We start from the raw sequence: 27,425 nt of genomic DNA on the forward strand, positions 1-27,425 counted from the left end.
CCAGACTGGCCTCGTCAACACTGGCACCCGCTCCTATGCAATATGTCTCACCTTCCTCCGTGGTACGTGCCTCAGACACCTTATCTACTGTCTCAGCAGAACTATCAAATTCTGCACACTCAGCTCCAAACTCTGAATTTTGCAGCATGGCTAATCAACTAATTTCACCATTTACATCTTTTAGCAAACCTGTGATGGATGTCATTTTGGAGGCTAGAAGGCCTAGTACTAGAAAATCCTATGCTGATAAATGGAAAAGATTCTGTGCCTGATAAGGAATAAGCACAGCAATGCCCAATATTCCTCAGATTCTGCAATATTTAACTGAGATGCTTCACAAGGGCCTATCTTTCTCTTCCATAAAAATCCATGCCTCTGCCATTTCAGCTCATTACAACACAGAGCCTCCCCTCTTTTCTCATCCCCTGCTAAAGCAGTATCTCAGAGGGGCCAAAAATTTAAGACCTCCCAGGAAAGCACCAACTCAGGCATGGGACCTCAATTTTGTGTTGGAAAAGCTCACCCTACCTCCTTTTGAGCCAGCTGCTACTGCAGACATAACATTTCTCTCTTGGAAGACAGCTTTTCTTGTAGCAGTCACTTCAGCTAGAAGAATCTCAGAACTACAGGCTCTCATGGCAGTGGAGCCTTTTATTATTTTCTACCCGGACAGGGTGTCGCTCAGGACCAGTCCATCCTTTATGCCTAAAGTGTTATCTAGTGTGGCTCTTAATCAGACCATTCATCTGCCAACTTTTTCCCCAAATCCACAGAACAAGGGAGAGCGGATTCTGCATTCTTTGGATGTACACACATAACTAAGATTCTACTTAAACAGGAAAAAATCTCTAAGAAAATCTGAGCAACTACTGGTGGCATTTGCTGCAGGGGAAGAGCGAAAGGCTATTTCAAAGCAGAATATTTCAAAATGGATAAGCCATTGTATTTGTTTCTGCTACGTGCATCATGGTAAACGTGTTCCCAAGGGGATCAGATCCCATTCCACCAGGGCTGCATCTACTTCTGCAGCCTTTCTCAGAGGGGTTCCTACCAGAGACATTCTAGAAGCTGCTACCTGGAGCTCAGTTCATACGTTCACCAAGCATTACCATTTACCTCTCTTCTCTAAATCCAGAGCAGGCTTTGCCACTGCTGTCTTGCAGGGCCTTATAGCTGCTCCTAATGCTGGATAATTCCATCCTCCCAACCATAGCTTTGGGATTTTACCCAAATGTAATGACTGCAACAGTGAAACACGAAGAACATAGTACAGTTGTGTACACGTACCATAAATGTAGATGTTCGAGTGTATTCACTGTTGCAGTCCTGGTTACCCACCCGCCAGCATCCTACTTTTCTCTTTTTATACCTCTTTTTTTCTTTTACTGTGCTCAAACGCCTTTTTGTTGTATTTGCTTTCATTTGGAGGTATATTTTTTGTATTCTAAATTACATGCATATATAGATATATATTTTTTGCTCCCCATCTGGGACAAGAAAAACAGATGAAAATGGTGTCGGCTGCATGTTTTGTACCCCTGACGACCTAACATCATGGAAGAAGGGACAGCAACTGACACAGGACCCGAGACTTTGTTAATCAGTTTGACTGAGGGCAACCTGCCAGCAGATTACCCAATGTAATGACTGCAACAGTGAATACACTCGAACAGCTACATTTATGGTAAGTGTACACAACTGTACTTTCTCATCTGTCCTTTGGCAGGCAGGGAAATTAGGAAACCATTCTTTCCTTCATGGCCACTCCTCGATTAGTGTCAGTATGTGGGCATGATATGTTGGTAGTATAGGCCATGGCTTCATTGTTAACACAGCCAGAAAAACATTTCTGTACACATTGCCATCTGTTGCTGTGAAAATGTTGCAGTATTGTAGAATTAGATCGTTATGAAGATCTAGTGGTATAGCAGACTACCTTTGCTAGCACCCTTTAGGTTTTAAAGCTTAGTCTGAAAATTATTTTGTCACTGAAGTATGTTTTTTATAGTTTTCCTCTCCTGGGTAACATACTGTTTAGGATCTCAACTTAAATGATTATATTATAAATAATTTAATTTGGTGAAAATTAGCAATGTGACATACCATTAACTGACCAAATTAATATGTACCTGTCTTATCTGAATTGTTTTATCTGAAAATGTCCTATCTGAAATGTACTATATACATTGTATAACTATATACATTGTATAACTATATATATATATATATATATATATATATATGTATATATATATATATATATATATAAAACTATGTATAACTGTCTTATCTGAAATTTATTTCATGTATTTGGTTTCCTTTCATTGTATTTGTATTTGTACTTTCTTTCATTATCTATTTGTATTTTTATTTCTGGAGCTTTTCTCCCTAGGACTCCATTGAAAACAGGTCCCAGCGGCCCAATGGACTATCCTGGTAAACAAACTACAAATAAATAAATAAATAATAAATAAATAAATTATATTAAATTGTCAACCTTATTTTTGTGGAATTCTTTGGCTCTTGATGGAAAATTTGATTTTACATACTGTCAGAGGTAAGTATACACATATAGGGATAGAGAAACCTTTAAAATACTAATGCTTGTAGAGTTTAACTTTACCTGATGGGGTTTAGGCCACTTCATGGAACTGATGAGTTGATCAGGGATGGGAGGGTAGCCTAATGGTTAAGGTGTTTGCCTTTCATACACAAGGTGCAGGGTTTGAGTCTCACAAGGGATAATTGGCTAGGCTTAAAATGGCTCGCAAGGGCAGTTAGCTTAGTACTAACCTATGATCCAGCAACCTTCTTCAGGCACAGAAGTTAAAGTTCCTTCTTTGCAGCTACGCTGCATCTGTTACCTGCTCTGCCTCAAATCTTGTTTGTTACACAGCAGATGCAGATCATGATCCAACAGCACTCATAAGTGCTGCTTTATGTCAGAATTTCATAGCTTCCTAACTAACCTTTAACTCTTTTTCCACATTTTTACCTTGCTATTAGTTCTCTTTCTCTCATGTAGAACAAAACAGTTAACTTTATCTGGAGTTCTTGTGAACTACTTCTGCTCAGTGACAGCCAGGTGAGGCATTGTTGCCCCTGTTGAGTTTCTTCAACCTTTGTACTTTTTCGGGGATCTAGTATATAATTCCATTTTTATTTCTGTATTCTTTATTTGCTTTTCTAGCTGTTGCACTTGTAATTATTGTTATTGTTGTTGTTATTACTGTATTTTGATGGGCGAGGGCTTCAAAAATTATGAACGATGTGGCCACGAGATTCTGGCCCAGGAAACTCACAACTCTTTCTTGCATGATGTGTCTAGGGCCGTAGCACCTCATGGTGGCCTGTGATACTTGTAAAGGCATAGGCCCGCATTGCTTCGAGGAAAATAGAAGTAAGTTGATCTTAAAATGCTTGCTTCATCTTTCAGAACAAGACAAAAATCAAAGATTAGGAAAAAGACAAGAACAGAGATAAGGATGAGACAGAAAGACAAAAAGAAAAAAGAGAGGAAATAAAAAATGTTTGAGGACTCCAGTGTTTCATCGGTACTGAAAACTCCCACATTCAGTACCATCATCTGTTTGACCCATCTTTCTGGTGCCTGACCCCTCCCACACAGAGACTATTCTATTACCAGGTAAGTCTGATAAGAAACTCACCAGCTGCCACTCATCAGAGAGGGAGCTCTCTAGAGTCCTCTCTTTCTACCTTCCTTTAATGTCATCTCTTAGGTCTACCAGGTTCTATCAAGATGCTTCAGAACTTAATCTGGACAAGATGATGAGGGCCTTCTTGAAGGCACAGATTGAAATGAGTGTCATCCCTTCCACCCTGTATCTACGGTGGATTGGTTGTCTCCATATTTCCTTCTCCAGCTCTTTTCCCAGTCCAAGTTTTGGTAGCAGTGGTCTCTGAGTCATTGTCTTGCACTGCTTGGTTTGGACACCTCTGCACTGACCTCAGGTCTTTTGACTCACTCAACAAAGACACCTTGAGAGTCAGTGGAGTCTCAGCACCAGGCCCTCAATGCCAAATCTGTGGCACAGTCTTCAGCTCCAGTTTGCTTGTGGCCATTCTTGGTGTCAGAGTCGTCTGTGTTCACATTGTCTGCTCTGATCTAAGTGTAGGTGCTGCCGGGTGAGCCATGTTAGTGCTTCTGTTTTTAGTGCCATTGATGCCCACTTTAGTGGAAACCAGTATTGCTCCAAATCAGAGCTTTTCATCTCTGTTGAGCACAGGGTCAACTTTTGATGTTATAGACAAGATGGTTGCTTCCACATCAAGGAAGACGTTAGGTGTTTCCTTGATACTGGCTCCACCCCTGGCGCCCATCAGTCTGTCCCTCAGCCCTCTTGTCATCCTTCTCAGGGGCAAAGTAGACGTGGTTTTTATTCAGCTTTATGAGGATGCTCATGCAGAGTCTTCTGGGAATTCAGATGATTCCTCATTTTGGATCCTCCCAAAATACAAACATACAAAAGGAGACACATCAACTTCCCCTTGGAGGATCTTACATCTCCACCAGTTTGTATGAAGAGGAAGGTTGTCCACAATTCCCTCCAGAAGATGTCAGATTTGATAAGACACTTGAAATGATAAACTAGATGGGATCTTGGTCCTCTGATTCATCAGGTAAGGAGGTAATGTCTGATGCCTTCAGGTCTGTCCCCTTTACCTCCTGGATGGTATTCACCGCTGACCATATCGTAGACCTGGTAGTGGTAAGGGCATGTCAGAAACCTGATGTTAATGAAGTTATTCTCAAAAATGGGATAAAATTCTCCACCCCATTAAAGACAAGCAGTCCTGAGTTAAGGGCCTTCTGGTGGACTCCACCAAGAGGGAGCTGTCTGTCCTCCCAACAAAGAAATTTGGTCCATAGACAGAATGGAGAAGCTTGCTTATGCCTTAGGCATATTTGCTCTGAGAGTGTTGAATTGTCTTACTCATATGACCTGCTTCAAAAGAGACTTAGCCAGACAAGCATTGGACTCTTCGAGGACTCCAGTCAGAGTCTAGAAAACAGGATGAATATCAGGTGGCCATGACGCTATTTCCAGTCTCTCCATGAAACTGTTGCACAATGCAGCTGATGGAGTGGTGAGAGCAGCAGGATCAAGCATAACAATGAGCTGCCATGTCTGGCTTTGATTCTGTGATTTTCCAGACAACTTTAAGGCATCTTTCATCAGTGTCTCTTACAACAGAGCCACACTGTTTAGACCAAAAGTCAAAGAGAAGCTTCTGAAGCATGAACAGGAAGGCATGGTCTGCTTCATACCTGATTCTGATATTCATAATCTGATACCACTACTCTGGAACAGACTTCCCATCCACATAAAACAAAGTTCATCCCCATCCATATTCTAGTGCAACTTAGCTCTATGGATGAGGAACAGAAAATTTACCCCAACACTGCTCCCTGTACTATTAATGGACAGAAGCAGCATCTAAATGCTTTATCGTATGCGTGTCCCCTCAAATTATCTATGGTATGATCCCAATTATTATTATTAGCAGTGATATATAATTATTGACCATGGGATGGGTAAGGCCAGTCTATAACCAAATGAAGTTAGTTTGAGCACATAAAGGGAAATTGGCTAGGGTTAAAATGGCCCATAAGAGCGGCTACCTAGTACTTAGCTGTGAACTTATGAACCTGCAAGATGCTGTCTAACCTTGCAGTTTAAATTTATCTTCTCTCAATGATCCTACTAAGACTCCAAAGAGTTCCAAATCACTCTGGTTCCGAAAATCCCAGCATCCCCCCATTGACTCCTCCTTTGATAAGAGTGGCTGTGACAGAGCTTCTCTATTCATTAACAAATGCGTCAGCTATTTTTCCCTAATCCCTCCACAGGGTTTGTCTCTGATGGACACTGTGGCTGTCAGTGGTCACCCAGACATCTCTATTAAATCACAGATGGCCACGATGGGGGGGGGGGATAATTTATCGTGTGAGGACTGCTCTTGCATCATAGTAAGAATAGCTGCACAGTTTTTTTAACTCAGTTTAAGACTGTGACCCTGGCATTAGGAGTTTGTGTTGTTTGGCTCTGTTGAAAACGATGGATGTCATCTACTGACTTTTCCCTTCTTCATCTGATCACTAAGTTTGTGCAGAAAGTTTCCTTGAACAAACCTATGGTTATCCTCATTCCAACATTTTGATTCAGGCAAGTGTTGTTGCCCTTTCTGTGGCCTCATCTAAAGAAGCAACATCTGGATCTTTTATTTCACCCATTCAGTGAGCCTTACCCAGCCTTCCACTCCCTCATGCTGGCTGCATAGTTTCTCCAGTTCGAATGATTGCTTTGTATCCTGTCTTTCCCAAAGAGTAGTCCTGATTCTGTCAGCTTCTCAGAAAGAATCTACTCGCAACATCTACAAAGTATCTCCACTTAGACCTGTAATCAAGGACTGAACCCTTTCCTCAGACACCATTCCCACTGTGCTTCAATTTCTTTCCTCTTTATTGCTGCATTTACTCCATTAAGGTGCAATTAGTGGTTATCTCCAACTTTCACACAGCGATTCCAACTTCCTCCCTTGCAGTGGAAAAACAATGCAAAGTTTTCATCAAGTGAATATCAAGGACCCAAACCCCATCGTGGGACCTTAACTTCAATATTGGAAATCTTAAGTCATGCACTTTTTGAACCAGCATCCTCAGCAGAAATTAAATTTCTCTCTTGGAAAATTTTGTGTCTACCAACAGTCACTTCAACAAGAAGAATTTCAATAATTCATGCACTTTCTTCCTTACCTCCTTATTTACTTTTCCACAAAAACAGTTTCACTTGAATGGGCTGCATCCTTCATTCCAAAAGTTGCTTTGGTGTCCAGTCTCAACCAACCTATTCATTTTCCATTTTTATGCAAACTATTCCAAAAAGTAGAATTCCTTCTTCATGTATTTGATGTTCCAAACAGCTGTGGTTCTACTTTCACTATGCAAAATCTATGAAAAAAGATTTGCAGCTCTTTATATTTTGCCTTTTCCAGACAAAGGTGCAAGATATCCAAATTAACTCTGTTCAGATGGCTTTCATAATGTTTAACCTTTGCTTACAACTTGAAAAAGAAGCCCTTACCAGATAAGCCTAAGGCTCACTCAACTAGGTTGGTGTCAGTTTCCACTCCGTTCTTCAAAAATTCTGAGGATGATAGTTGTGGTGCAGCAACTTTGTCTGTATTACATGGCTTTTCTAAATTTCACAAATTGAACATTATCTCCAGGTCTAAATTCTCCTTTGAAGCTACCTTCCTTAAGGTCATCCTGTCATGATTTCACCTGGAAAATTAGGTAGCTTGGTATTCTGTCACATTAATTTAAGCAGACAGATAGGATGTAGAAATGATGTACTTCCTGTAACACTAGATTCTTTTCATCCCTAGTCCATCCACTTTGACAACCTGTCATTCTTCCCCCATTCTAACTGTAAATTTTCTTGTCTAGTCGGACGCAGCAGACCTATACTAAAGCCCATCCTCTTCTTTAGGACTTGCTCTCATACCCCCCACATCCTTACACTTCTAATTTAGCAGCATACTCAGTCTGAGGCAGGGAGGAGAGGTGCATTGTGGGAGCAAGAAAGGGTTGAACACTTAAAAAAGAATTGCCAGATTGGAACCATGAAGTGGTCTAAATCCCATCAAATAAAGTGGATGGACTAGAGATAAGAAGGATCCAGTGTTGCAGTAAGTGCGTAAGTTCTATTTTTCATTGTTAAAGGTATAGTTACCTTTACTGTACACATTCTTCACAGGATTTTTTTCCTTTGTCTTTCTATAAGCCAGAATCACTGTGCTGCAGAGCATGAAGTTGGGCATAGATGTGAACAGACACAAAGAGATCATCGTGAAGGCCATCTCAGCCCTGCTGCTCTTACTTTTGAAACATTTCAAACTTAATCACATCTATCAGGTAAGAGATGAGCTAGACCTTATCTGTCAAGTAAGACATGTGTTAACCTCTTGCTATTCTTTTCCAACAAAATCATTATCTGGGTAAGCATTGTGTCTTGTACCAGCCTGAGCTGTCATGTGCAAAGGTTATTTCTTTGTCCAGAAAAATCTCAAGGAGAGAGGTTAATTGACCACTCATGCTTTGACCACCCATGCTTTTTCAGCTGGTGAGCACATTTTGCTGACCAACTTGTCTCATTCCCTAATAGGTCATCAGGTTATTCACATGTTTCTATGAGGGCTTGTTCTTTTAGTGTTCTGTATTCATGATTATGATGCCCTCTTGACTGTAATTTCACTTAAGCACTGTATCAGTTGTTGGTTTGGAACCTTTTATTTATTTATTTATTTATTGACATTTGTTAACTGGGTTTGTCCAACTGGGCTTGTGGCCCATTTTCAGTGGAGACCCGAGGAGAAAAGCTCCAGTAGTACATTTTAAACAAGTACAATTTTAAACAATATTGATATAATAGCAGTTATAGCAAAAAGATTCACATATGTTGGGTTACATGTATAAAGTTAAAGTTGCATTAAAAAGAAACTAAGTAACAATTTTACATTGATATAGTTCAATAGGTCAACAATAAAAAAATTTTGTTTGTATAAAAATTATGCAAATACATAGTAGACACATTGGAGAGAGAGGTGTAATGAGGTACTAAGTATGGTCCTTTTGAGGGTACATAAAGGGAAGGAAGACTAGGTAGGATCATGGCAAGGGCAAGTTCTGGAATTGAGAAAATAAGTTTTTAGTTCATTTTTAAAGTGTGAGGTGTGGGAGATTGAACGTAAGTCAAGGAGAAGTTTGGTCCAAGCATGGGCAAGGAAGTGTTTGTAGAGTAGCTTGCCTACTGACCTTTTTGGATGGTAAATATCAAGTAATTGTTGGTTAGAAGTACGGAGGGTCCGGGATGGGATGTAGATGGAGACTAAGGAAGATAGAGATGGACAGAAGGAGGGTTTATAAAGAATAGAGTGTAGCATATGAAATTGATAAGATAGCAGATAAAATAGCCTAAGTATTTCTATAGTCAGTCTTCCAAGCCCAATTATTTTTTTGATACTGGAGTCCTCCTTGAAGTCTGGGATTTTTTTTTTAACTGCTTTGAAAGAGTTTCTTGTTATCCAAGTCCTCAAAAAAACACCCCTGGCTTCCATTGGCCTAAAAACGTTTGCCTCACTTGATTCTTCCTTTCATGGGTAAAGGTCATCAAGAAGGTTGTGCATAACTGATTCGTACCTTATGACTAATGGGTTCATAGACCTATGTCAGTCTGGTCGTTATACTTAACATAGGACTGAGGTCACTGTCATCAAAATAGTGAATTACTTGCTAATAGGCAAACCACAGCATTGTTGCTTTGTCCTGTTCCTGCTGGTTCTGTCTGTTACATCTGACACTGTTAATCACGGCATGTTCCTGCTGATTCTGTCTGTTACATCTGACACTGTTAATCACAGCATTCTGACTGAGGCCTTAGAAACTAAGTGTGGTGTATCTTGTAAGGCCATTGAAGGGTTTGCCTCTCACTTATTTGGTTGTACCTAGATAGTAGTCTTGGGATCAAATTCTTATGACACATATCCTGTGGAATGCTGTGGGTCACAGGGCTCAGTCAGAGGACCTCTGCTTTTCATTGTTTATACTTCCATCAGAAGATTTCATCAAACCACATCACTACTATGCTGATGACATCTGGCTCTAGTTCTCCTTTCCTCAAGACAAAATGGTTAGTTTGTATTCCTCGTCACAGTTCGGATGCCATTCACCAGTGACTAGTTATTAATCATTTGAAACTCAACAATTGCAAAACTGACACCACTGCAGTTAATGCTACCTTGAGAGATTCCTCTGCTTTACCACTTCCACCTTTCATCTTTTATACTGGCAGCAGACTTAAGTTTATGACAAAGGTGTGTGACGTAGGCATGATTCTGGAAAAACAACTGGCATTTAGATACCAGTTGTCTGTTATGATTAAATTATGTTGCTTGATCTCCAGAACATGTTTTGCAAATTTTTCTGCTTCCTCATCCTTCATAGTTACCGGCCTGTCACCTCAGTGCCTGTCCATGCTGAGTCTACCAGCTGTCTTCCCTTGCAACCCCCCCCCCCAACTGTAATCCAGTATGCTGGGGCCGATCATGGAACTGTTAATCAAACCCGAGCCATCTGAGTCGAAGTCAGGGCTTATTTGTCTACCGCACAAAAGTGACCACCTTCAAAACATTTTGCAGATCAATCACCTTTTACTTCAAGAGAATCTCTTGGTAGTTGTTCATACTCTTATCTCCTGTTTTGACTGCTGTAATGCACTTTACTAGGTCTTTCCTGATACTGAGATTGCCTGTCTGCAGTGAGTACTAATGTCTATGGTCCGGCTGCTTATTGATGTGTCCCATTGCCAGAGTATTACACCTGTGCTACAGTGTTTGCACTGGCTTCCAGTCTGTTATTGCATTATTTTTAAAGTCTTGGTGTTGGTTTATGTACCCCAGAGCCAAAAAAAAAAAAAAAAAATGTAAACAAATATCCATACACAACCTCAGTCCTGTGAACTTGACTAAGTTTATAGTACCATATTGCCCACCCTTAGCATTGCATTCTGCCTCCCAGGGGTTAGTGTTTCATCACATCTCTGGAAGTGTATGGTTACTACTGTTTTGCCTATTGAGCCCAATACCTATGGAATCTACTACTCCCTTGGCGGTAGTGTTGTCCCACTTTGGTCTGCTTTCAGAGATCTCTTCTTTTTGGGTTGACATTTGATGTTTATTTCATTGACTAGTCTCAAGACTTATTTTAATTGCCTCTTAATTATGTTTTTTGACAGGAGCTTTATTTGTCTTTATTATTTGTTTGTATTTATGTATACTTTTATTATCATATATTTTATATTTATTGTTTTCACTGTTTTATTTTATCTTTTTAATAGGCATTTTTTTAATCTAATTTATTTGAATTTGTTAACACTGTAAGTGGATTGGTTTGAGTACCTTTTTCTGCAATGACCCTGGTAATAGACTAACATACAAAATAGTACTGTAAGTAAATTAAAAGTGTATTTATAGTATGCTTGATTAAATAACGAAGTGGACTTACATGAATTTTTTAAAGTAACACAGTATTAAATTCAAAGTGAAGACTGTTAACTCAAAGTAAGGCCTAATATCATAGATTGCAAGACATAGGGATGTACTGCGAGGCACTTCAGTATATAGAAAGGCCATAACTGGTGTAGGGTAAATCTTTATGTAGAAATGACCACTTCATAAATTAATGTTGATACTGCATTTGCATTTACAGCTGAAGCCATCCGTGCGTGGTGGTTTAACTGTAGCAAGCTGCTTGTTTTCAAAGTAGAGGAGCTTTTTTATTTTCCTCACATTTGAGTTGTGGGGCAGCTGTTTGGGGAACCATGCAAGATATCAGATGAGCAAGCTACTTTTCTGAGAATTTGTAGTAATTCAGGCTCAAAAGCAATCATTACAAATTGGGAATCTAAAAGAAACATGTTAGTACATACAGTTAAATCTAGCTAAAAGAAGCAAGCTTTTTTATATGCAAGAACATCATTTACATAGCAAAGGAGGTGAACACCTGGACACTGAAGCATAAAAAAACTAAATGTAGAAACAGGAACAGTTAATTGTCATAAAGAGTAGAGGTAGGAAGGAGACAGTATATGGAAGGTAGGAGAAACACTGATAAAAAAGATGTGAGAATTTAGGGAAAGGGGGTCTGGCAAGAGAAATAAGTAGTGGAAGGAAGGTTAAACCAAGGGGGAAAGGAGGGTGAGATAGCAGAGGAGAGGGGAAAGTGACAGAGTGCAAAGAATTTGAGTTGTAGAGTAAACATCACAGGACTAAAATGTAAGCATGATTGAATAAGTACCCCTGAAATTAGTGGATGCGAACATTAGCATGTATCCCTGTGGCAGTGTTTGCCATAGATTTTTGTTAACTAATATCTTTTCCTGAATCTCTTGTAGTCAGTCTCACTGCTGATTTGCTACATGGAGATTGTCCCAATTGACAGGAATAAGTTTCAGGGAAATCTTTTCACTGATACCCTTTTTGAAATGTAGTCAGAGGAGTGTCTGAGGTCATATGCAGATGTTTTCTTTTGATGGCTTATTGGAGACAGGTATAAACTACATTCAATTAATTTGAAAGTGAAACAATGTAAAAGGAACATATTTCTTCTGCAACACTGATGCAGTTGGCATTTTTCTGAGTAGTGCGGTGATGTTCATTATGTAATGCTAAATGAATGAACCATCGTATTATGTTCTAGATTGTTTGTAAGCAATGAGTTTTGTAAGCTGAGTTCAGTGCTAAAAGAAGTAGTCCGTGCTTAGTCTTGGGATAAGCAGTACTTTGCTAATACTTTGTTTTCAAGGTTCTGTAATGAAGTTGATGTAGTAAATGTGCTATCCTGTGCATTTTTGTTGTTTTGGTTAAGTAGTTGGTGTAGATCAGTAAACTACCGTTCTTAAAAAATGCTTGATAGTTTCTTTAAAACTGCTTGGCCATGTTAGAATCTTGGATGAGAAAAAGGGAGCATCGCCGAAATAGACCAACCCCTCTGACTTCTTCCATTGTCTGAGTCCTGACAGGTGTAAGTGATCAAACAATGTGGATTCAGTCATTGAATGTGTATACCAAGGCGCCAGGGCAAGGTAAATTAAAATAGACAGCCATCTCAATTGGCACAGAGGGATAAAGCCCTGACTATGATCCGGGTCCAAGTTCAATTAACAACTCAGGCTCCCAATGGAGGTGATATGGAGAAGGTAGGGCTGATGGAGCATTGTCAGCTGGCCTCCTTAATGAGGAAAGATATGGGGGTACATGCCTGGGGCACACAGATCCATAGTTAAATCCCTAAGCAGAGATCACAGGCAACCCTGAAGCATACGCTACTAGGGAGCATGGCAGTCTTGAAATGTTACATCATTTGCAGAAGTGAGTGACATGCTCGTGCTGTTGCCTGTTGCATGCCAAAGACAGGAGGTTGTTAGTGGGTGTGCACTATGGGGTTAGGGTTAAAATAAGAAAAACCCTTATGGCTGCCTAAATTATTCCCCTTGTTGGTTGGCTGTTGTCACTGGTGAATGGGGAACAAATGAGCTACTTGACCTAGAGGGATCTGATGGTCAGCAGGCAGTGAGAAGAGTAAAAGCTTAAAAAAAAGATTAGAAGTGGTCCAGGTGACCACAGGAGGTTGAGTACACAACCAGTATGTACATAATTGAGTATAATGCCCTGTTCGGCATGTACTGTACTAAATGCCTGCAGCAATTAGAGAGACCTCAGAGGTTTCTAACAAAGATGATCAAGAGGCTCCAGCATGTGCCCTACACAGACCAACTAAAGTCCCTGTCACTATACTCAGTATTGTATAGACGTCTTAGGGGAGACTTGTGTCTGGCCTACAGAGTAGTCCAAGATCCAAACCTAATGAACTTAATGCATATCCATAAATCAAACGGGAGTAGGGCTACCCATTCCAGGGACCTAAATATGGCCTGCAACTTAAATAGGACATACTGGAAGGACAGATTTATCTCCCATTGACTGCTGCATCTTTGGGACAGGCTACCAATTCACGTGAAACAGAGCACCTCTATGACACTGCTCAAGAGGAACCTGGACGAGTGGATGGGGCACAGTAAATCTTACTGGGGATAGTTCACTTAACCCTCTTGGACATAGGCATTCATCACTAAATGCAATTTTGGGTATTGACTAGCATGTCTATGGTATTACATTGGGATGAAATGGATAGGTTTAAAATGATGGCTGGGTCAATTTCCTCGTAATCTCCTATGATCCTATTATCCTTCACCAACATTGCTGCTTTAATACATCCAGCAATGGAGTTGCATCCTAAAGACTTTGCATGAACCGTTCTGACTTTTATATGGCTCCTTATGCCCTGACATTCAGTGGTATATTGCATTTGTGGTAAAATCTGTACTACTTCAATATGGCATTTATGCTTGGAGGCAATCTCAGAATTCCCGTAAATTGTAACCCCTTAATGATATCTGATGCATCCACATTAGGCCAATAAACATTTATGAAGTTGAACAGGTTGGCATATTTGAATCTTTTCTTAAAGTATTGTCAAAACAACAAAAGCTTATCTAGTTCTCAGTTAGTAAGTCTGATGAGTAATGATGACTTTGGTAAGATGAAAAATGCTAGTGATTAGAATGACTCCAGTCCTTTTAAAATTCAAACATGTCTCTGGTTATACTGAAAAATAAATTGTTTCCGCACAAACACTGTGTTAAATTGCAGGGTTATATTCTCTATCCTTGATCTCTTTCTGCCACTTGTTGTGCCTTCCACAAGGTGACAGCCATGCAGCAGGATGAACAATGTCCTTCCCACCTTGAGTGGGCTAGCTGACCTTGGATCCTCACTGACAATCCCTCCAGCTGCCTCCTACCTCAGTTGAATTCACTAGTTGAATACGTGACACCAAATATATAGCCAGGGCTTCATCCCTTTGATGTATAGAACATTAATTTGTTTTGTTCTGAGTATTTTTATCATCTTTCTCCAAGACCATCAAACCTCCATCCTCTGTTGGCCCACTTATTCCACCCATCTCCTAGCCTGTTAAGGCCTCCAGGAGGTGGAGGTGACAGCTACTGTTTATGACCATCATCCTGCAAGGTTAAGGGTTATTTTGTCACATGCTTTTTAGTTCCCCCTGTTAGTAGTCAGTAGGTACACTTACCAAGTGGACCTTGCAGTACTGACCCAGTGGTGGATATGGCTCCACACAAATATCAAGCTCAGCTACAGCACCGTAGTCTGACTGGCAGGCAAAACACTGATTCTTTTTCTTGCTCTTCTACCAAACAACTTCCACCAGGTAGCAGCCATGCAGTTTACCAAACCTCTCCCTGTCTCTCTCTCTCTCTCTCTCTCTGCCTCCTTCCCCAGGGATGTTTGAACAGGTCTTGGCCTCTCTGACATTCCCCTGATTGGTTCCTCTAGCACTTAGACTCACTGGTGAAACCTGAATTACTAGGACTGCAGTCAGGACTCTATCTCTCTGTGCCACAGAGGCAAAGCCTCCTAGTTTGATAAGTCTTTGCTTACCTTCTTCTTCTTCTTTCGGCTTTTCCCAGTTAGGGGTCACCACAGCAGATCACTTGTCCGCTCATGATTGGCAGTGGAGTTTTACGGTGTTGAGTTGCCAGCCCAGCGCTCAACCTTCCACGGAAGGCACACACATGCACTCACTCACACCTAGGGCCAATTTAGAGTGTCCAATCCACCTACAGCATGTCTTTGGGATGTGGGAGGAAACCGGAGCACCCGGAGGAAACCCACGCAACCACAGGGAGGACATGCAGACTCCACACAGAAGGCACCCAGCTGAGGATTGAACCAGAGAACCTCTTGCTGTGAGGTGACAATGCTAGCCACTGCACCATCGTGGCCGCCCTGTAAGTCTTTGCTTACCTCTACAATGAAAAAAAAAACATGTATTTTGAGTTCTAAGGTGGACTTTTCCTTTAAAATCTAATTCTCGCAGTTATCCTACACTTGATACTGAAAAACAAACAGTGATAGACTGAAGCATGATTGCCAGCAACCATTCTTATAATTATATGTACACGAAGACACATACACAGACATACACACACACACACACACACACACACACACACACACACATCCCTTTCGGGATGTACCTTACCAGACACCTGCAGCAACTGGAAAGACCCCAAAAATACCTCACACGTCAGACTTGTGCATTTAAACACAGTTAAAGTACTTCTGATTTCCATTTCTTAATGTTTTAATGGAAGTACACATAGGAAACAAATGTTAAAATATATTCAGCTGTATATTATGACTGCCATCAATGGACACATTCCTTTGTGGACTGGAAAATGCTCATGCATTCTACCACTGTAAAGACTGACTCAAACTCAGTGGAAGTCAATTACCATGGATCTGTGTATCCTTCTGGAAGGATGTCACAAAAAACACAAGATACATTTTTATAAGCAGTATCAGTGCACCTAGTTGATAGGGTTGCCACCTGTCTCTCTGTAGTTCTGTCTCCTATGTGTGTGTGTGTGGGGGGGGGGGGGGCTTGGAAATGGTGAATGTGTTGATACTTTACAGGAAAAAATATTTTCTGAATTTTCTTTAAATGTTACACATATCTTTGATACTACATTTAAGTTATCTTAATATATAAACTAATCTTAATATAGAAACTAAGAGTAATGCTACTCAATGCCAGAAGTCTAAACCTCAAGATGCACGCACTCGAAACTCTCCTTAGCATGGAGAAAATCGATATCTGTGCAGTAACAGAAACCTGGTTCAAGGCTCCAGAGAGCACCCCAGCACTACCAGGTTATACCTCATATCATGCTTTTCGGCCCCAAAATTTGGACCCTACCACAAAGGGAGGGGGAGTATCAATATTCGTCAAAGATACCCACACCTCCAGGTTGTTGGCACAGCACGAAGCATCAGAGACTATCCATGTGCAACTAACAGTGGGTAAAACTGCCTTCCAGTTTATAGCCTGCTACAGACCACCCTCCCAAACCCAGGAACCCCACTCGGCCTTCCTGAGAACACTGGAAAATATGAAGGTCTCTCCAAACACCATTATATTGGGTGACTTCAACTACCCAAACATAGACTGGGAGCATTACTCTAGCTCCAACACCCTAGCCCAAAGGTTCCTAGAATTTATAAACTCAAATGCTATGGAACAACTTCTTACCACTCCCACAAGAGGAGAAAACATGCTGGACCTGATCATCACCAACATGGGGACTTTATGCTCCAGACCAGAAGTGTATCCCTCACTGGTAAGATCAGACCATAAACTAATCTCACTGGATATTCACATCCCGACTCCACCCCCCTGCCCTGAAAACCACAGTGAAAAACTTCTCTAAAGCAAATTTCACACTCCTCAAAACTGAAGTGGAATCCTTCAAAGCCCCCGGGCCTGTGGAAAATACAGCCCAGACCGCAGAATCCTTTATAAACGCATTCTATGAACACCTTCAGGAATGCATGGATCATGCAATCCCAAATAAAACCAAGACCCAGTCCTCCAAAGGCAGACGTCCTGTCTGGTGGACCCCAGCCATAAACAAACTATACAATAGAAGGAGGAAGCTACTACATGATAGAGCAAAATCCCAAAAAGGGAAGGCATCTCGGATCAGTATTAGCAAAAAACTACGGGCACTCATAAAATCGTCTAAGGCCAGCTTCGAGAGAAAAACTGCACAGGACACTAAGGATAATCACAAGGCTTTCTTTAGTTATGTTAGGAACCTGGGTGGGAATTCCCAGATATGCTCAGAATTAGTCCAAAATGACAAAAAATACACCGAACCCACAGACATTGCCAACATCCTAGCTGACAGGTTCAGCGCAAACTTCTCCCCTCCCCACCAAAAGGGCAAATATTTATCCCAGCAGAGTGCTGCCCCCCTGACATTTCAGATGCTCAGGTAAGAGCTGCCCTCTCCAAAGCAAAAAACACAGCATCAGTGGGACCAGACGGTGTACCGGGCTGCGTCCTACATGAACTCCAAGAAGAACTAAACCCAAACATAAAACTACTGTTCAATCTTAGCCTTACTACAGGATATGTACCCAAAGAGTGGCGTACAGCAACAGTGGTCCCTCTCCACAAAGGTGGTGCCTCAACGGATCCTGGAAACTATCGCCCCATAAGCCTGACTAGCTTAGTCTGCAAAGCTATGGAAAGGAGCATCATGGACCTCATAAATAAAGATATTGGGGACCTACAGACACTGGATCCTACCCAGTTCGGCTTTGTTAAGGGCAGATCCTGCCTCTTAAATCTGGTTGATTTCTTTGAAACAGTCACCAAGGCCATTGACGAGGGGAAGGTGGTCCACACAGCCTACCTGGGCCTCGCAAAAGCCTTCAATACAATACCCCACTCGGGCATTATAGATAAGCTCACCAGCTTAAATATAAACCCCTATGTTACTAGATGGGTTGCAAACTGGCTCAAGGACAGAACCCACATGGTTAGAATTGCTGGAGCCATGTCAGACTCCAAACCAGTTACAAGTGGCGTCCCACAAGGCTCAGTCCTGGGACCTCTCTTGTTCGGTATATATTTCTTGGAGGTACAGGCCAACATGGAAGGACTGTGGCTGACTAAGTTCGCAGATGACTGCTAACTGGGTGCCATAATCGACTCTCCAGCCGACACAAGCATCCTCCAAAAGGGCCTCATAGAAACAGACAACTGGTGCCAGAGCCATGGCCTCAAGCTAAATGCCAAAAAGTGTATAGTCATCCCTTTGGCAAAACAAAGTGCCCACAAATTACCACATAGGTGGTAATCCATTAAGTACAGAAGAAGTAATTAGGGACCTGGGGACCCAAGTTGATAGCAATCTCTCATTTGACAACCACGTGGCCAAAGTGGTTAGAAAAACATTTTATATAGCCCACCTAATCATGAAGGGATTCACATCTAGATCAGGGGAGGTCATCATACCTCTTTACTCATCCCTCATCAGACCCATAATTGAGTACAATGCCCCTTTCGGGATGTACCTTACCAGACACCTGCAGCAACTGGAAAGACCCCAAAAATACCTCACCAAGAGGATCATAGGGCTCAAACAGATGCCATATGCTGCCCGGTTAAAGAAACTCCAGCTCTACTCAGTGGCATACCGCCTGCTCAGAGGCGATCTGTGCCTGACGTATAAAGCCATGTCCAACCCGGAATTAATGGACATGCTGCACCTCAGAAAATCCAAATCCCATCGAGCTATGCGCTCGAGAGACTTGAACCTCAGCACTGAAATAAATAGGACATGCTGGAGGGACAGATTCATAACCCAGAGGCTCCCTTCACTCTGGAATAAAATCCCAGTCCAGGTTAGGCAGAGTCCCTCATTGACTCTCTTCAAGAGGAATCTTGATGAGTGGATGGGAGATCATAGGTTTACCCCTGGTATCACTTCTTGTCACTGTTAGACAGAGGCACAGTATACTAACCTCGAAAAAGGGCATAACAAAATTAATTTAAAAAGGGTGGCGAAAGCCAAACACACTCTGGCTAGGCTTATAAATGCCCTAGGGCAGATAGCCTAGTATGAACCTATGAACAAATAACCAATATTTGAAGGTTAGCGTTTCAGTACTATGATGCTGCTTATCTAAATTTGTCAGAAGAGGTGACAACTGCCTTTAAACCCCTAAATGATCTAATTGCTTTGTTTTGCTGTGAAAGGGGAGTGTTTACTTCTCCTCCTCTCTGCAATAAAAACAGTGGAAAACAGTTCCACAGCTTTTTTTTTTTTTTTTGTTAAAGCAGCTGCTGACCTCCTGACATTAGCAGGATTAATTGTCCGTCTAAGATTGACAGCAGTACCTGACAGGGTAAACTACAGATTTATCTAGGTCTATGGTATGTCACTCAGGCAGAGACAAATTCCTCTGCAAAGTATGTGAGAAGTTAAGCTTTAAAAAAAGTAGTTGGGTTTCCCTTCTTTTGATTCCAAGGCAAGGAAATGAAAGTTTTAAAAAGTACATGCAGGTTTCTGGTACCTACACAATACTGTAATCATATTGTAGGGAGGGAAGCAACCTAAGGATTGAGTTAAACTGTAGAAGCTGGAGTTTTCCTTTAATTGATTCCTGTGATTAGTTATGGATGGAGATGTTATCAGTGAGATTACATTTAGGTCTGCATTAAATGTTAGCATTTGAACTGTTGCAAGGTATGCTGCATCTTTGTATATATCTTTGCACTTTAATTTTGTCACTTGTGTGTGCTAATAAGTGTGGAATTAAACTATGATTGAATCTTTGAATATGAGAGGGTTCCAGTGAAAGTGTTTGAGTACAACAGGAGACACACATTCTGGGTCAGAATAAAGCACTTGCATTCCTTTTTTTCCTACTTTTGTAACTGTTGAATTAGATCTTTTTTCACTTTTAATGGAGGATGGAAACATACATACGTACATACGTACTGCTAACTGCAGCTGGACATTAGTGTATTTTTTCTCTTTTTTTCAGTTTGAATATCTATCCCAGCATTTGGTATTTGCCAACTGTATACCTCTAATCCTGAAATTCTTCAATCAGAATATCATGTCATATATCAGTGCCAAAAACAGGTAAGTCAGTTAAGCTGTTGTATGACTATTTTTCATCTGAAATTTTCTCTAAGACTCAAGCATTTCTTTTTGATAGCTCATTTTGCCTAACAAATTAGCCAAGCTCACTGAGGGTCTGAATCATCTTTCAGCTTAAGAACTGTGGACATTCCTTCTAGTGTATGACCAGAATTGATATCTGTAGCTGACACACGATGCTTTTTATCTTAGAACCAGACCGTCCCTTTTGTAGTATCTTTTTGAGCACAGCAGTTAAATGTTATGATCTTAAATTTACAGATATGAACACTATATCTGATGTTATCCATGTCACTATTCCTCACTCTTGGGTCCTAGGATCTGACATCGGATCTGAGCTGGCAACTTTAAAGGCAGCTTCTAGGCTCAAGCTCCTCCCACTCCCATGATCCCTTGCTGCCCTCTAACCCCTCAGATCTCATTTACCACACTTGGCATCAGACTTGTCTCCCTCTCTCTCTCTGGCTCGAGTCTCCAGGGGGATAAGTACATAAATTTGTTTTCTTTCTCTTAATTTTCTCTCCCTGTAGTAGTTAGGTAGTTTTGTTATAGCTTTCTGGTCTTGTGGTTAGTTATAGCCCCTCTCCCCCAGTTTTCTGTGTTTGGCATTTGTTGCTGGTTGTGATCATTGGATTTTGGTGCCCTTTTTAGTTTTAGCCTATTCCCTTTAGAGTTAGAGCTTTTTTAGTGTTTCTGGCTGTTATTATTGGTCCTTTTCAGGCTTTGGCCTTAGCTTTTTCCTGGTTAACATTTTTAGCATGTCCCTTAGGCTTTGGTAGTTGCTTGTTGTGTCACCATGTCAGACAAGCTGGTTGGTTTTAAAAGGTGCTCCTCGTGTGGTCGGAAGCTGTCCATGTCCAATTCACATAAAGAGTGGCTCTGTTGTCTGGGTACTAACCACCTGGAGGTTGAAATCAACATTTCTACCACATTCAACCCCAGAACCCTGGTTGAGTTTGGAACAAGCTTTTGTATGGCCCAATGGGGTCCACTGGCCCAGTCAATTCTGAATCCTCTGACCATAAGAGGAAGGCCCCCTCTCTCCCCAGGTCTTCTTCTTCTCTTCTTCTTCAGCAAAAGCCAGGCTGTTGGATCCCAGCTCCTCGGATCCGTCCACAGCCTTGGTTCCATCAGATCCAACTTCCTCTGATCCTATGTCCCACATTTCCCCCTCTGGATCCAGGGCTTCTGCTGCGAGGCTTTCAGATCCGAGGTCATGGGAATCTACTCCTGGATCCAAGGCCTCTGGATTGAGGCCTTCAGATCCAGCCAGATCTGGGCCAACAACGGATCTGGCTTCTTTGGATCCAAGCCATGTGGGATCCATGCATTCAGATCCCCATTTGTCCTTGGATCCAAGGCGGTTGGATCTGGGATTAGTGTTGGATCCCAGAATTGCTATAGAGGACTCCCAGTCTGGGTCTAGCTTGGGGCAGTCCCATTCTGCTTCCAGGCACAGGAGCCAATCTCCGGATAGGCATAGGAGGTCCTTGGGGTCCAGACATCCATCCCCAGCTAGGTCCTCCACATCTTCCAGGTCCTCCAGAAGCTTGCTCCCCACAGCTATGGACAGGATGATGAGGTCCTTTCTCAAGGTTCAGATTGAGTTGGGGGCTCCTTGCAGCCCCTGTTCATCTGGCCAGGAGTCTATCTGTGACCCCTTTGCTGGCTTCTCCTCATCTGGTTCAGATTGTTTCAGATTTTTAGGTCCTGGGACACATCGGGGAGGAGACAAGGTTCCCTAGCGGCCATTCTGCTTCTACCCCATCAGAGTCCCTGACTGCCTATGCTTGGCCTCCCCTTGGCAGATGGAGTCCTGACTCCAACCTGTCACCATGGAGTCCTTGAGTGGGGGCTCCAGACCTGTTTATTTGGACCGGTCCCTTCCCCTCGGGACTTTAGCCCTTGACAGCTCAGGGTTCGTAATATCCAGAAGCCGGGAGGTGCTGGCATGCTTGGGTCCCTATTTCCCAGGTGGGCTTACCTGCCAGGAGTGCAGATGGGGCATTGTCCAGCCCTTCAACCTTCTGGGTTGTAGAGAGGAGTTTTGCCTCCAGTAGAGTTTCCTCCCCAGCTTTCTAGGGACCATCCCAGCCCCCTGGAGCAGACTCTTCTCATCCTGTTCCCGGTCAGCCCTCCTGAACTAGCCTTCAGGTGGGAGTCACCCCCCCCCCCCTTGGGGTTCTTCTCTCTTCTGAATCCTCTCCTAGCCCACCAGAGGAGGTGCCTCAGACGTTATCATACAAGAGGAGGCAACTAGACTCCCCTATGGAGTCTCTTACTGAGGATATGGACCTCGATGAAGGGGACGGGTCCCCCAGGTCTCTACACAAGGATGTCTCCTTTAGGGACATATTAGAAATCCTCAAGCTTAAGGGTGGATGGTCTTCCCTGCCCTCATCCTCAGAGGAGTCCATGTTCCTGAAGGCTTTTGGGATGGGACCATCTACCTCTTGGGTTCCCCCACCACTGACAAACTCATTGACCTTATCTCCAGGAAGGAGCCATATACTGTGGAGTGAGTACCGAATCATGTTGACAAATTTTTTAACCCCATGCCCCCTCCGACAAACAGTTCTGGTCAAAGAGAGTTCCAGTCGATGCTTATCTGGTACCACTGCCACCAAGAAAGAACTGGCGGAGCAAAGTACATCTGTTCATCCCCCCAATCAAGAGTCCCAGGCAATCGACAGAGATGGAAAGTGGGTTTTCGCCTCAGCTAACTTTGGTCTGCAGGCGCTTAACTACTTGGTACATTTCACCCGACTCAAGAGGGACTTTGTCATGGAACTTACCACTTCCCTTTCCAAGTTGTTGCCTGCCAGGGAATTCAGTAAGGTGTCCCACAAGCTATCTACTCTCACTTCCCCTTGCCAATTCCTCAATGAGGCTGATTTCCAATGCTACGGAAGGCACCTCCCAAGTGGCCAGCACAGGCATCGCTTTTCGGCGCCATGCCTGGCTGCACCTTTGCTGATTTGCAGAGTCTATTAAGGCATCCTTTACTAACGTGTTCTTTGATGGATTTACTCTCTTTGGTCCATCAGTCAAAGAGACACTCACCCAAAATGAGCAGGAAGGCAAGACTTTGTCAGCTGTAGGAATCAAGTTTTCTACCCCTTAATGCTCCTTCTCCAAGACACAATGAAGGACTTGAAAACTGTTGTTTTGGAAGTCGCAGTCCTACCTTCAGGGCGCCCAGGAAAAGCCCTGTTCTAGAGGTTGAGTGAGAGGGTTCAATGGAGGACACTCACTGCCAAAGGGGCAGAGGGGGTCTGCAAAACCAGGGCTGCAGAGAACCTTTCTCTGAGAAGCCTGCTCAGTGCTCCTGAAGCACTGCCTGGCTGTCCTGCCCTGGAGGCAGGTGGGGGTTGTTTATCACTGCACCCTTTAGCCTAGGCAAGTATTACAAGAGATCGCTGGATGCTAAACTTTATTTCCAAGGTTATTTTATTCCGTTTTCTCAGTCACCCCCTCCAATCAGGAAATTCCTCCCCTGTGCACCACCCCATCAGAGGGAGTTACCTCAACAAGAAGTACTCAAACATCTTCAGAAAAGAGCCATCCAAGAGATACCCCCAGGATAACGAGAATCCAGAACTTACTCTCACTTCATTTTGGTGCCAAAGAAGACAGGGGACCTGTTTCCAGTTCTGGACCTCGGCCTGTTGAATCTCTCTGTCAAGAAGTCTAAGTCATTATCCAGTCCATCGTGCCCCTTCTGCAAAAGGATGATTAGATGTGCTCAGTGGATCTCCAGGATGTGTAATATCATATACAAATAGATAGGAGCTTCAGGAGACATCTCCACTTTTGCATAGGGGCCAATCATTTTCATTTCAGGATCCTGCCCTTTGGTCTCACCAAAGCCCCTGGGTGTTCACCAAGTGCATGGCAGTGTTTGCAGCTCACCTGAGATTATATGGATTCCAGGTGTTTCCTTACATCAACGATTGGCTCCTCATGGTTCCCACCAAGCATCAACTGGCCACAGCCACTCAGTATGTGCTCCATCTGTTCGACCAGTTAGGGATCACAGTGCATCTGCTAAAATTGAATCTGATTCCATTCCAAAATTTGGAGTTCTTCTGGATCCAGCTGGCACTGTGTCTGAGATTGCAGCACTTCCTCTCTGTTACGTACATCTAATCAGAACTCATGTCCAGTCTGTGCTAGATCTGACTCGCGCTCAGGCTCACCATATTCTCAGGGCCTTAGGGTCCATGGCAGCAGATATCTACCTGGTGCCATTATCCAGATTCTACATGAGGGTTTATCAGTAGACTGTAGTGGTTCAGTGGTCTTCTCTGTCTCATCCGATGACTGCATCTATCCAGCTCACTCCAGTGTGCAGGTGTCATCTTCTTTGGTGGATTCAGCCTCCTGACCTCCTAGCAAACAGGCCATTCTCTCTTCCTTCCCCCAGTGCCACTGTGACCTCGGATGCTTCCCTGTTGGTATAGGGGGCATTACCAGGGAATGACTGTCCAAGGTAATGGTCCTCTGCTGAGACCAAACTGCACATAATGTACTGAAGATGAGAGCAGTCCTTCTCATGTTGCAAGCTTTTCAGGACTGCCTTCCTCTGTGTACCATTTTACTTCACTCGGACAACATGGCAGTTGTGTGGTACATCAATAAGCAAGGGTCACACACTATTATCCACTTTGTTCTGAGGCCATGAGGGTGTGGGAATGGGCGATGACCTCGGGGAGCTTTCTCCTTGCAATGCACATTCCCGGTGAGTCCAACGTGTTGGCGGACAGACTCAGCAGGGCCATCCTGAGTCCTCATGAGTGGTCCTTCAGTGGTGAAAAAGATTTCCTTCACTGGGGTCAGCTGAGCTGTGATCTGTTTGCTTTCCAGGGAAACTCTTGGCCTCCGGGTCTCCTTTATGCCTACCCTTCTATACCTCTCATTCCAAGAGTTCTTCAGAAAGCTCGATGCTTCATGGTCACCTTGATCCTCATCGCCCCCTTTTGGCCACGGCGGGTGTGGTTCCTCTCCTATGGTGTCACCTGAAGTACCCCCCTTGGGTACTAGATCCTCTTCTGGATCTGATTTCCCATCCCTCCCAGCTTCCAACCCCCAACCTTCAGACTCTTTATCTGATGATATGGTTTGTCCTCTTTCTGTAATCTTGAATCAGTCCAAGCTTGCATCACCCGTCAGGAACATTATTCTGGCCACTCAGAAGGCATCCACCAGAAAGGTATATGAAAGTAAGTGGAAAAGGTTTTCTATTTGGGCCAAGCAGTGAAATCTGGACCCCTTCTCAGCTCCCATCCCAGATGTCTTACTGTTCTTGTCTTCGCTTTTTCAAGAAAGTGCAAGCTTCTCTACTGTCAAAGTACAATTTGTGGCTGTCTCTAATTTTCATGCTTGCGAGGAACCTACTTTTTCCTCTCACCTTTGCAAGGCATTTTTGAAGGGTGTCTTCCTGCTCCAACCTCCTGTCAAGGATCCTTCCCAGCCTTGGGATCTTTCTTTTCTACTGCAGTCTCTTACACGGAGACCCTTTGAGCCTGCTGCTACATGTGATATAAAATTTTTGTCATGGAAGACCACCTTTCTGGTGACCATAACTTTGGCAAGAAGAGTTTTAGAGTTGCAGGTTGTTTCTATCAAACCACCTTACATGTTGTTTCATAAAGACAGAGTGGCTCTCTGGACCAGTCCTTCCTTCATGCCCAAGATAGCTACGGAAGTGAATTTGAATCAGTCAATTCAATTGCTGGTTTTCTTGTCTACCTTTTCTAATAAAGGGGAATATCTGCTACACATGCTTGACATTCATACAGTTGTGGTTCTACTTGGATAGAACCAAGAGTTTCTGCAAATTTGATCAACTGTAGCATTTTCTCTTAACAGACAGGGTTGAGTGGTTTCTAAGGTTACTATATCTCACTGGATTTTGAAGTGTATTTCCTTGGTCTGTTTGTCTAAAGGTCTATCTTTACAAGGTCCAATCAGAGCTCTTTCAACTAGGTCTATGGCTACGTCAGCTGCCTATCTGGCCTGTTATTCTGTAGATGAAATTTGTGTGGCAGCTACCTGGTCTCCTTACACTTTTGTCAGTCATTATAAGCTTGACGTTGTCTCCAGGAACAGGGCTTCCTTTGGCTCCACAGTTCTTCGGCATGTCCTTTCATGAGGCTACCCAGGATTCAAGGTAGCTGGGGATTCTGACCCAAGAGTGAGGAATAGTGACATGGATAACATCAGAGTTATATACTTACCATAACTTGGCATCTGTGTTCTCCTATGTCACTGTTTATCACTATACCTCCCTCCTTCCCCCGTCCTGTGGGACCTAGAGGAAGTGGAGCTGTCCTATCTGGTGGTTGTCTTCCTTCGCTGTTTTCTAGCTCTAGGGCAAACTCGATCTGAGGGGTTAGAGGGCAGCAAGGGATCATGGGAGTGGGATGAGCTCAAACCTAGAAGCTGTCTGTAAAGTTGCCAGCTCAAATCCGATGTTGGATCCTAGGACCCAAGAGTGATGAATAGTGACATACGATAACACAGATGCCAAGTTATGGTAAGTACATAACTCTTTTTTCACTATCTCTGCTGTTTATATTGAAGTTTGGATTTCTTATTGTTTTGTCTTTCGGCTTTTCCCGGTTAGGGGTCGCCACAGCGGAACTCCGGTCCGCTAATGATTGGCAGTAAATTTTTACGTGCCGAGTTGCCGGCCCTGATGCACAACCTTCAACGAAGGTACGCCCATTCACGCATGTCTCCACACAGAAGAAGCTCTAACTGAGAATCGAACAGGACAACGTCTTACTGTGAGGTGACAATGCCACCGCAGCACTACCACCTGAAGTATAAATCTTTTTACCCCATCTATCCAGTGCCCTGGAGTCTCTATTAGAAGGGGTAGAATTTTTAGCAGTAGAAGCCTTAATGCCCTTGTCCCCTGTGAAATAGTCTCTGGATCTGCAGTAGGATTTTTGAAAAGGAACTTGTGGGACTCAGGGACCCTGTAGTATCTGTCAGGTTTACTGGGAGCAGGAGGCAGAGAATCAGGGGCCAAACTGGATTCAGAGAAAGCATCATCAACAATGTCTGGTACAGGAGGAATAGCCAAAGGCCTATGCTGAGGTAGGAGAAGGAAATCCCTAAGCCTCTTTTTTGAATCAGAAAATTCCTGGCTTTCCCAGTGAAAATGCTCCTTAGAGTATGTAAGATTTCCCCAAAAGAAAAATCCTCAGGAGGGGAAGCAGAGGGAATAGA

General features: G+C 42.9%; 1 protein-coding gene across 1 annotated transcript in view; it reads left to right on the forward strand.

The window, feature by feature from the left end:
• STRIP2 (striatin interacting protein 2) overlaps positions 1-27,425 on the forward strand; it is a 1,652,725-nt gene that overhangs the window by 1,409,317 nt on the left and 215,983 nt on the right. The window contains exons 16-17 of the mRNA XM_044088838.1: positions 7,813-7,939; positions 20,068-20,168. Coding sequence (XP_043944773.1) covers positions 7,813-7,939; positions 20,068-20,168 — 228 coding nt within the window. The remainder of the gene's footprint in view (positions 1-7,812; positions 7,940-20,067; positions 20,169-27,425) is intronic.

The sequence above is a fragment of the Protopterus annectens genome, chromosome 11.part0, assembly GCF_019279795.1.
Source record: "Protopterus annectens isolate FY-2018-M chromosome 11.part0, PAN1.0, whole genome shotgun sequence".
NCBI lineage: Eukaryota > Metazoa > Chordata > Ceratodontiformes > Protopteridae > Protopterus > Protopterus annectens.